Here is a 12,478-nt window from a genome sequence, read left to right on the forward strand (position 1 = left end):
AGCCGAACACAGAGGGCTGCTTGACAATGGTCCCCAAGATGTGTTTTTTTTCCACTTGAAAGAAACTGTGAGGACTTGATGCTTTGAGGTTCTGCATCCATCTTCAGAACAGGAAGGGAAGGCAGGGGACTGCAGAAAATCACCATGACTCTGATCTCACTGACCCTCTGCATCAATACCAGCTGTTCTCAATCCACAAACCAATTCTTACATGAGGAGAGTAACTCTTCTTGAGTAAGCATCCTCAGATATGTAGTCTGTTACTTGGAATTCAAAGCATTTTTTTTTAATTTATTTTTGAGACAGAGAGAGAGAGAGAGAGAGAGAGGTCACAAGTCGGGGAGGGGCAGAGAGAGAAAGGGAGAGAGAGAATCCCAAGCAAGCTCCACACTGTCAGAGCAGAGCCCAATGTGGGCCTTGATCTCAGGAACCCTGAGATCATGAACTGAGCCAAAATCAAGTCAGACACTTAACTGGCTGAGCTACCCAGGCACCTCGGGATTTAAAGCATTCTTAACTTACAGCATTCTATGAGCAGAACATGTCAAGGGATCTCTCCAGATATCCTGAGTTTAAGAACAAGGGACAACTATGGATGCCCTTTAGAGGGTATTAAAAAGAAATGTTATTTACAGAAAAAGAAGTGCAGGACCAGCTGAAGAAGAAGCATATTTGCAAGTACAAATTTCAAATTTCCAGTAGTTTCATCTCTGGTTGTGTATGTACTCAAGAGAATTGAAAGCAGGGACACACACAGAGATTTGTAGTCCCTTGTTTATAGTAGTGTTATTTCCAATAGCCAAAGCCACCCAAGTGTCCATCAACATATGAATGGATATACAAAATGTGGTATATACCTACATATATACATACAATGAATATCATTCAGCCTTAAAAAAGATGGAAATTTTGACACATACTACAACATGGGTGGACCTTGAAGGCATGTGTGCTAAGAGAAATAGGCCAGTCACCAAAGGGCAAATATTGTATGTTTCATTTGGATGAGGTACCTAGAATAGTGAAATTCATCGACACAGAAAGTAGGATGGTGGTTGCAGGGGCTGGTGGGAAGGAAGGAATGGGGAGTTGGTGTTTAATGTGTATGTATTTTCAGTTTCGCAAGATGAAGACTTCTGGAGAGGGATGGTAGTGATGGTTGATGACATGAATATACTTAATGCCACAAGATGGTTCATTTTAAAATGGTTAAAATGCTACATTTTGTTATGTATATTTTACCACCCTAAAAGGTACTTATTTGAGCTTTGTGTCCTCTAAAAGACCCAACCTTTTTTTCTTTTTTAAATGAATGGAAGGGAATAGAGGAATGGGCCCAGGGAGGCACATGAGACACAGCTTTGACCTACCACCTTTGAAAGGAAGGTGTTACTTTTATATTGAAGAATCACCTTTTTTTTTGAAGGTTTGCTCCATACTTTCTATTCAGTTAGCTAAGCCTATAAGGTTGTTTTCACTGCAATTTTGCCTCAGATTTTAGTAATATTATTGCCACCTCCGAAATCTGTTTACACAAATCATGCTAAGTCTCATTCTCTCATTTTATTAGTCAGGCTTCCTCATTAATTTAGAAAATTGTTTGTTTAATAAAGACCTATCTTACTTGATCACGGTCTCTGAATCCCCTGGATTATGGCAGGGGTTTTACTTTGTAATAATCTCCCAGGAGAGCTGCCCGAACAGCTGTGAAGGCAAAAGGGAGAGCTACAGGGGTGGTCACATTCTCTCAGGCACAGCAACAAGGGACTGAAGCTGACCAAAATGAATCTTTTCTGCTTTTCACTGGTGAGTTTCTTTGGTAACCTCATTTCTATTTTATTGTATCAACTAAAAGGCATGGAGTTAGGGAATGCCCTAAACTTCCTATGCGGTGATATTAATTAATATATTTAGGGTCTCATGAGAAAAGTCCACATCAGAAAGAGGAAAAAGGATGTTTTTATTAAAGCACTTGAGCCAACTCTGTTCAGAGGCAAGTGATTTACAAAAATATATATACATTTATCCAAAACAATTACTACTTCGTTAACATTTTGATGCTGAATCTCTAAGTATAGTATGTCAACAATTTTTGAGGAACTATTTTCTTCTACTTATTATAAATACGAGGAAAATTTTGCAAAATGTGCTGCACTTGGGTTGCTTGCTTCGCTTTGGGACATCCTAGGAATCAAAATGTCTTCTCTATTGTTTGAGTAATGAATTCCGTTTAATGTTGGCTTTGTTAAACTACCATGGAGGCAGCTTTCTGAGTTACACAGTACTGTGGATGCAAGGTACGATAGATTATTTCAGGCCTGCAGATGTGCTCATTCAAGGGTATAAGCACTTCTCAAATTCTTTTTTACATTATTACCTTATTTTTTAGTTTAGCCTGAAGTAGATCAGTGAAAGTTAGCAGGTAGTCATAGATCTGGAAATACTTTATAACTCTAACCTGCAATTGTGACCATCTGCCAATGCTAAAAATGGATTTCAAAAATAATTTTATTCATTTCTATGTGTGTTTACAGCAGGACATTATGCCTATCCATTGGTTTTTCAAGATGTGGATGGGAGATCCCTGTCATTCGGGGAAATAAAATGGTTTACTTTGATGTTTGTTTTCTTTCCAAATTGCAAATAAGATTAACATAAGTGCTAGAGCTGGTGCTGACATAGGTTGTAATACCTAAACAGGAGGCATTTTAAGCCAAGATAAGGGATTTAATCTTAGAGCATCTTGAAAAATAAAATGCAATTGTGAGTTGTGGCAGGCTGAATCATCGAGTTCCAATTGCCTATGTATTCCCAATTTACAAAATAATTGCCGGTGCTCAACTTTGCTTTATGCCATATAAATCTGACTGGAGAAATCCCATTTCAGGTGATTTAAATGGTATTGTGCATTCTTTTCTAGTCGATCTAAAAGAGCTATATGTGGTTTATATGAATATACGTCCCATGGAAATAGGCAGTGTAGCAGCCGAGAAAACTGCGTTGTGAAATCACTCTGAATGGTTCTATAATCAATATGCTAATGTTTCTAGAACATAGCATGGCTCAGCATAGTGTGGCATACGTTCGTAATCCTGCTAGTGAAGACATATAACCATATACTGAGCATGATTGTCTCTCTGGGTAATATAGGAAAAGGAGGGCATACTCAAAAAGGATGGCTTCAAAGTCATGCCTCATGAACTCAATTTGACTGCAAGTCTTTTCCATGTTTTAAAGTCCTTAAAAATTTACTTGTGCAGAAACAGATTTGATTAGACTGCACCATCATCAACACTTAAATATTTTGTTCAAGCATTCCAAAGCTTATCGAAATTAATTGCTTTAATAATAAAATGTCCACAAGGTACTTGGGGAAAAAAAATCAAACTATTTTAGGTGGTTTTTTATTCCTTCCTGTGGAGTAAATAAATAAAATTATTTAGCATATGGGCTCTCAACCAGGGTGTTGAGACACCCCACTGTGCTGTTGTGAGCTGTGAAAAAGGGGTGGGGTTACAGTCTTCCCCAGGAATTTGTGCATGTAGGAATGTGAACATATGGGGCATTCATTAAAAAAAAGAGACTAAAAATCCCTGATTTAGTGGAAATAAAGATAGCAGAATTAAAAAGTAGCGGTGTATATAAATATACTGACCTTTAATTCTGTAGGAAGGAGGTGGCTCTAAATACTAAGCATCCCATAAAGATTGCCACTGAAGAAAGCCAGAGAAAGAGTTAAACATTCCCTTATTTAAGTGTAGGGGGAAATTGTAAATCTTTTAGTAAATGGGGTTTTTAAGAGAAATATAAAGCAAACTTAATGAACTACCCATTCTGAACCAAGGATACTATAAATAATCCATTAAGGGTGATTGCTATTATTTTGGATCTATAAACTCGAAATGGGGTCTATCTTTCAAAAGGGAGGCAGGGATATCCTTTTATGCATGCCACTCTGACTCCAGAATTTTTCTTACAGTTTTACATTGTGATTAGGCTTTTAGAAGGCTTGCTCATTAGAAGCAGGATGATTTTCTTGTTGAGCTCATCATATAGTTATTGAGTTTAACATGACTTTGTAACCCAGTAAGGTTACAAATCAATTATCCCTGCACCATTTCTTTAGTGATTTGCAATGCTGCCTCTATTTTATCTGGAGTCTATTTTATCCCATTGGTATATCTCTACCCCTTTCCTTATACCTGTTCTTTTACATACCTATTAAGATCATTCTAATGCTAAGTAGACAGCTTACTCAAAAGAATACCCTTTCCTTGTCCTTCTTCAAAATTTGGACTCTTTAAGTCTTGGTGCTTCTATGTAAATTTCAAGTTATATGAAAATCTTTGATGGAATTTTGATTAAAATGGATTTAATTTTATGTCATCTTTAAGGGAAATTGACTTAATTATGGAGTTGAGTCCTCCCATCCACAAACATGTGTAGCCTTTATTTATTCTAATTTTCTTTTATGGACTATTAAGATAATTTGTACTTTGCTCTATAAAATTCATGCACATCTTTTTACTAAATTTATTGCTAGGGGTCTAAGAATTTTGTTTGCTGTTGCGATTATTTTTTCCTAATTTGTTTTGTGATTTATAGATACATTATAGACGTCTTGATATTGAAATTGCAAGTAAATAATTTTGCTGAATTAAAATTCTGGTAGTCTACATTTTTTTTCTTAGATTTTCCATGCAGATAATCTATAAGGTTTCTTCTTCTTTAGTAATTACATCATTCTTAACTTTTCTCTCTCTTCTGTAATGTTGACAAGAACGCTCTAATAGCAGGCATCTTACTCTTGTTTCTAACATTCATGTAGTTACTCCTAACTGAGTCTTCCTGAGGTTTTTAATAAATAACCCTAATGAGGTTAAGGAAGTCCTGTCTTTTTCCAATTTGCTTAGATTATATCGCAGATGAATAAATTTTTCAAATTTTATTTCTCAAATAGAATAAATTTTTCAAATAAAAAGTTCTCCAATAAATTATTTCAATAAGTTTTCTTTCTAATGTTGTAAAAAGGCGTTTAAATGTTGAAATATCCTCATATTCCTACATTAAATACTAATTTTTATGTACACTATTAAATTTAATTTTGTTAACATCACCTTTAGAATATCTTAAAACTGGGGCGCCTGGGTGGCGCAGTCGGTTAAGCGTCCGACTTCAACCAGGTCACGATCTCGCGGTCTGTGAGTTCGAGCCCCGCATCGGGCTCTGGGCTGATGGCTCAGAGCCTGGAGCCTGTTTCTGATTCTGTGTCTCCCTCTCTCTCTGCTCCTCCCCCGTTCATGCTCTGTCTCTCTCTGTCCCAAAAATAAATAAATGTTGAAAAAAAAAACATTTAGAATATCTTAAAACTGTTTTATAAGTAAAATAGGTCTGTAGTTTTCTTGAATTGACAAGAAAATCCTGTCATTTTATTTTTCCAGAGTTCTGATTAATTTTATGTTGTAATGTCTTAATATATTACCATCTACACTTTTACCCAAATGTTCCATGTGTTTTCTATTTATTCTTATACGCTGCACCATGGGTAGACTCTTCAGCATTTCATAATTTTTTCTAAGGTCTAGAGTTGATCTTAATTTTTTTTTTATTTTTAATACAAATTTCTATGATTATATTACTCATTTTCAAGAGTTTTTTGTTGCTCTTTAATGATTCTTGTTTCATTTCTGCCTGTTTGGTTTTATCATAGATTACTTATAATTGGATGTTACTTTTTCCTTTGTTCTATGAAGATCCCGTTCTTTGGTAAATTATTTCTCCATTCATTTTATGATTTCAATTTTACCTGGAATGAAATGGTTTTATTTTCAGATTGTCTATTCAGTTGGCTCTCTTTTTCAGCATTTAATCCCTTCATCCCTGGGTCAATGTCAAATGACAAAACTCTTTGCCCTCCCTGAGTCCCTGTGGCTCCCTCTCCCTCACCCTACTCCCTCTCTTTTTCTTTCCTCTCTTCACCTCTCTCTCTCTTCACCTTTCTCCCTCTAGTTGTGGAACAGACATCTCAAGTCTCCTGAGGCTCAAATTTAGAACCAAGACTTACAATGCTGGTCTAGGGATGTTATCCCAAGGTGATAGTTGGTGTATCACCCATCCAGTCACTGAGCCAGATGGCTGCTTATTTCAGATCCCAGTTTGCTGGCTGTGTTATTAAATTTTGCTTTTCTGGGGGCACCTGGGTGGCTCAGTGAGTTAAGCGTCTGGCTTCAGCTCAGATCATGATCTCGTGTTTCATGGGTCCAAGCCCCGCATGGGGCTCTGTACTGACAGCGTAGGGCCTGGAGCCTGCTTCGGATTCTGTGTCTCCCCCTCTCTCTGCCTCTCCCCTGCTTGTGCTCTCTCTCTGTCTCTCAAAAAATGAATAAATGTTAAAAAAAATAAAATAAATAAAATAAATTTTGCTTTTCTGGCTTACAAATTTCTAGAAGCAAGGGTCCCAGCAGCTATTGGAAGGAGATTGGTTTTTTTTTTCAGTCTTCTTTCTAATCACGAGTGCTTCTGTATCCTCTGGAGTTGCTTTATGTGCAGGATGTCTACAGCGCATTACTCCACAAAGCCCAAGATCTGGCCAGTGCTACCTGTTTGTGGATGGGTGCTTAACAGGTCGAAAGTTTTACATTCATTCACCGCTTTGTGTTTCAGTTAGATTTTCAGTCTTCCTACATGTTTAGGGATTTTAGAGCATACGTGACTTAGTTCTTACTAAAGTCTTTTTAATTTTCCCAATAATTTACCATGTGTTTTGAGCGGTGGTTATTGACAATACAAAACTGTAGAGCAGGTTAGTTTAAAGCTCTGTAAGTAGACAATGCAAAAGCAATTCAATCTTAGCTTACATCTTAAAAAAAACCATTTTTAAAGATGAAAACGTATTCACTGCCACACTACAGTTTTTACTCATTGTTTCAACCGAGAAAACTTTTTCAGAATCCAACAGACCTATGACACCATTATCGGCATCACCAGTTACCATAGAAATTTTCAACATACTCTATGTATACCTCTCTCCATTAAGGTTGTCTCGAGATGATGTCATAACTAGACCAAGTTGTCTCAAAAGAAGAAAATATAACAACTCAACTCAGTTGATAAGTTTGCTTCCCAAGTACAAAGATAATTCACAGTACAGTTCACAATGGTTTTAAATGCAGACTCATACATTTTAAAGTTCATTATTCCATCAAAGAATAAAAACAAATAAATACTATGATTTATTAATATAAATACTATAGACATTAATATTAGTGCCTTCATTGTACTTGTGAAATACTTTTGCTGTTTCCAAGTATACTCTGTCTATTCATGTTATCCTGACAGCTCGTCTGTAACATGAATGAAAGTGCTGCTTTACAGTTGAGGAAGCCCAAGTACAACAGATTGTGTTTCTTACACAAGGGCGTAGTACTAATTAGAGGGATATGTATATCTGAAACCTGTGACCTGACACCCAACACAGTTTGTTGCTGTCCAGATAGGCCTTTATTGAGTGCCTGGAACTGGATGTCTTCATCATGCCTCTTGAGAAACTGCCTCACTTTGTGCATTGCTCCCTGACACTTGTCTTGTTTGAATTCCTGGCTCTGTAGCAAGTGATGAGGATGCCTTTTTCTACTGCCTTGTTCACTGCTGAAAACTGGCATACCATTAACTCAACCTCTATGCCCAGGAGAATTTGGATAGAGTGCTTTATAAAAGTGGGTAGATAGGATAGATGACTTTTCAAGGAAAATATCATTTTGTTATTTTTCGCCTCATAAGTCTCTTTTATTACAGGAGGGCTCTATGGATAGCTTATATGAGCCAGTCCCAGAGCAACAAGCTAACCAAGGAAGCACTTCTGTCGGGACTGGTTCTCTTATCTCACTTCATGGGGAGAGTGGAAAAGCACACGCCAATCTCTTCATGGTGAGTGAAGCCTTGAGTGGGGTGGGTGACTTCTCTATTACAAATTGAGAATATTTTGCTTAACGATACCTGTTAATGCAACGAAAACCACTCGTCTCAGAAGGTTCTTCATTTACTTTTAGTTTCTGATTTTCTCTTCACTGTTGTCTCTTTCGTGATTTTAGCTTATTAATATGAACTACCTTTTATAGAGTATGTGATTACATAAGTTAAGTCACTTAATCCTCAAAGCAGCCTCATGACAAAGAAATAATTATATCTTATTGGAGATGAGGAAACTGCAGGAGAGAAGGGAAAATTAACTTGCTAACTGTGAGGCGTTAAAGCTGGCAACTAAATATATGTGGGTCTGCATCAGTAGTTTATTGGTACACCAGGTGTTCGGGATGGGTGGGGGGGGACCCCCAGATTTGTAGCGTTTGCCGCTTGTCATGGTCTAAGTGCTCCTACCGTGGTCATTTTCAAGCCACCAGAGGTTTAACAACTGGCTTCCAATAGCTGAATATTTATTTGTTCATTATCTCTGGTGCCTACTCCAGCGTACCACTGGTGGCTTTAAAATCTGTGCTAACCACTTTACTAAGCTGCTCCTTAAGTTTATGAGCACACATCGTGAACTCACAAAGCCTGAGTATGACTGGAATGCAAAAGCAGATCATTTTTTTGAATTATCTTTATAATTACCAGAGGCACAGAGTTCCCCGTGCTCTGCAAAATTGGCTCTGTCCCTGTTTAACAGTGCCGGCTGTTTTCTTAGTTGATTGTGCTGTATTTAAATTAATCCCATACTAACAAACTTACTTTGCTTCTATTGTGGCTTAGTACAGTACAAAGCATCCTATGTCTGCTACAAATAAAGAACTGTTTTAGGGACACCTGGGTGGCTCAGTCTGTTAAGCGTTTGACTTTGGCTCAGGTGATGATTTCGTGGTCTGTACCCCTCCTCCGCTCATGCTCTGTCTCTCTTGCTCTCAAAAATAAATAAATCATAAAAAAAGAAAGAAAGAACAGAACTTTTTTTATCCTTCTAGATATAGATGCCCCAATAACAACACAAACATTAATATCCGCTTCCTATAAGTAAAGCACTGGAACAGGTGATGTTACGTATGACATTATTTGTGTTGATCATCACAATAACTTCAGAGAGGTTTAGAAATGTTGAGAAGGGTTAAGTAACTTTCCCGCTTAAAAAGAGGATGACCTACGATTGAAAACCAGATCTTTCTTTGCTCTAGAGAAAGGATTACAGTAAAGTACTTTCAAGTTTTATACCTACCTTTATGCCTACCTATTTTATTCTGTGGGAACATTCCTATGAACTTCTTTTTTATATAGCTTACAGATGTAAGCAAACAAGTTCAGTAATAAGTCTCAGTCAGTAAAAATAACCCCCCAAAAATTTAGTATGGTGGAAACTCTTCCCTCAATTTATACCCTATTCAATATCCATTAAGATGTTGATGTTTACAGATATGCATAAAGAGAGGCAACAATACATTTTACATATTAATGTGAGAGAGAGAGAGACTTACATAGAGACTCTCAATTGAGTCCACAAAATGTTTGCAAGCATTTTTACTCTATCATTAAAAAGAAAAATTGAATAAACTGAAGAGCCTGAAGATATTTCTTTAAATGTGTTAGTTTAATAAATATGCATGAAAAACAAACAAGTCCATGGCCTAGCAGTCTACTAGAATTTTTATCAAACTTCACTTACATTACAAAAGTAAATGAGAATAATAAAAACAGGATTTAAATTGCTACAACCCTATCTCTCTCTCTCTGTGTATATATATATATATATATATATATACACACACACACACACTTATATACACATGTATATCATATAGATGTATATGACTCCAGATTTAATTTAAAAATATGTGCATACATATAAGCATAAATGTGTGTGTGTGTGTGTGTGTGTGTGTGTGTGTGTGTATACACTGAAAGGCAACCAGTTCAACCACTGATTCTAGTATTAACTGTTAAATTATACCAGTCCTTTCAAATTACAACTGATATTGTATTCTTTATAAAAATTATTCCACAGCTTGGATACAATAAAATAAGTCTTTTAATAATGACATTTAGTGATTTACAACTTTCCCTCTGATCCTCTGAAGAATGGATCCTTTTCTCCTCCTAGTATTCTCACTTCCTTTTTTCCCCGCTAATTCAAGGGAAAAAAAAAAAGTTTTGGACTAGTGTTAAAAATACCAGAAGAATATTATTCTTTTTGGATTGATGTTCTAGAAATACTATAAAACCAACCCTAAAGTTCATGGAGTTATGTCTCAGGCTCCCAGTCCTCAACCCAAGTGTATCTGTGACCTTCCCAGAGAGGAGAGGGTGCTCTGCAAACAGACAGCATATCTAGTTGATATAGTGGAAATTAATAGCCTATACTAAAAGTAATATCATTTGTCACATGAATTGAAAAGAAAACTCACAATGAGAGAGGAATCCTAGGCTTCCTGACTTCCCTTAAACATACTTTATTTATTCCTATTTATTAGGAGTTTTATGATGTAGAAAACACTGTTTTAAACAAGGTGTGATGTAACATAGATGAGAATAAAATAATACAGAGTTCCAGAGGAGATAATCCAGTGTAGATCAGCTTCAATTTAAGGGTTGAATAAGTATTAAAGGGAAAGACGTTTATTTGGAATTTTTAAATTAAAATTAATTGAAGTATAGTTTACATATACTTCAAGTTTCAGGTGTACAATGTAGTGATTTGACAGTTATATACATTATGATATGCTCATCATGATAAGTCTAGTTACCATTTGCCACCACACAAAGTTATTACAATATTATCGACTATATTACCTATGCTCTACTTCTCATATCTGCAACTTATTTTATAATGGGAAGTGTATACCTCTTAAGCCTCTCACCTATTTTTCCTATCTCCCATCCTCTTCCTCTCTGGTAATCACTAGTTTGCTCTTTATATTTATGAGTCTCTCTTCTTGTTATTGTTGTTATTTGTTGGTTTGTTTTGTTTTTTAGATTCCACATCTAAGTAAAATCATACGATATTTGTCTTTCCATTTGACTTATTTCACTCAACATAATACCTTCTAGGTCCATCAATGTCACAAATGGCAAGATCTCAGTCTTTTTATGGCTTTTTGTATATAATATATAATATTCCATTGTGCATATAAACCACTTCTTCTTTATCCATTTACCTGTCTCTGGTCATTTAGGTTGTTTCATATCTTGGCTATTATAAGCAATCCTACAATAAACATAGGTATGATGTATTTTTTTTTTTCAAATTAGTGTTTTCATGTTCTTTGGGTAAAAACCCAGAGGCGGAATTACCAGATCTCATGGTATTTCTAGTGTTAGTTTTGGGGGAACCTACAAACTGTTTTCCATAGTGGCCATACCAATTTACATTCCCACCAACAGTACATGAAGGATCCCTTTTCTCCACATCTTCGCCAACAATTGTTATTTCTTGTCCTTTTGAAACTAGCTGTGCTGACTGGTGTGAGATGATATCTTATTGTGGTTTTGACTTGCATTTCCTTGATGATGAGGGATGTGGAACATCTTTTCATTTGTCTGTTGGCCATCTGCATGTCTTCTTTGGAGAAATGTCTATTCAGTATTTGGGGATTTCAAGTGAAGAACATTTGAAATGCCCAGCTTTCATTTTAATTGCCGTTCCAGGGTGGTTGGTAATGGAGAGCTGGTCTAAAGAGAAATCAATTGAAAATACAAGATTTTATTAAATTTCGTGAAGAGGAATAATAAGCCATCCACTCGTATATCAGCAAAGCCAGAGAGTTTGGGAAAGCTACTGCTAAAAAAAAATGGGTAAAAAGTTTTATGGAGTGAATACTCCTGCAACTAAGTAAATAATTTATGCTGAAAGAAAACGTGCGAATATACTAGCCTAAGGGTTGACTACTTTGTTACCATATTAGTTACAATGCATGCCATTATGGCTTGATTCTATACCTATTTTAGTACCTCTTTATCATGTCTGAAGCTAATAAAATATCTTGATTTAGAAATAGAGTGAGAACATAAAATATTTGTACCTCTGCCAGTTGGAGGTTAACTGGATCAGTCTTGAATTATCTGATTTGCCATCTATATTGACTGAAGTAAGCAAATAATTGTCAATTTTCACTTCATTTTGTAACTCAGAAGTTAAACTGATAAGAAATTTGAGCCTTTTCAAAAAGAGCATTAATGTGGGGTAGGGGCAATGTCCCTATTATTTACATGCTGAACATATTTTTTATATGTTGCACAAATATTCCTTCAATAGATATTTGTAAGCTAAATGAATGGATAAGTGAAGTTCCATTAATTACGCCAAAGAAAGTCTTAATAATGGAGTATGTATGCTGCAGGGTTAAAAAGCATGAGCTTTGGAGTTGAGCAAATAGAAGTTCTCATTCTGGCTTTGCCACTTACCAGCTATTTGACCTGGGAAAGTTGCTCAAATTCCCTAGACCTGAGTGTCCTTCTCTATAGATTGAGAACCATCCTTTACATAGGGTTGGCTGAG

General features: G+C 36.1%; 1 protein-coding gene across 2 annotated transcripts in view; it reads left to right on the top strand.

Annotated features, from left to right (window-relative positions):
• The first annotated feature begins 1,700 nt into the window (after positions 1 to 1,700).
• The window catches only part of SAMSN1 (SAM domain, SH3 domain and nuclear localization signals 1), a 140,141-nt gene continuing 129,363 nt past the window's right edge, over positions 1,701 to 12,478 (top strand). The window contains exons 1-2 of one of the 2 annotated variants that reach the window (XM_019839502.3): positions 1,701 to 1,806; positions 7,795 to 7,926. In XM_019839502.3, the coding sequence (XP_019695061.3) occupies positions 1,783 to 1,806; positions 7,795 to 7,926 (156 nt within the window). In that variant the 5' untranslated portion in view covers positions 1,701 to 1,782. The remainder of the gene's footprint in view (positions 1,807 to 7,794; positions 7,927 to 12,478) is intronic. The other variant, XM_019839503.3, reaches the window with a different exon arrangement.

The sequence above is a fragment of the Felis catus genome, chromosome C2 (assembly GCF_018350175.1).
Source record: "Felis catus isolate Fca126 chromosome C2, F.catus_Fca126_mat1.0, whole genome shotgun sequence".
In the NCBI taxonomy this organism is placed as follows: domain Eukaryota; kingdom Metazoa; phylum Chordata; class Mammalia; order Carnivora; family Felidae; genus Felis; species Felis catus.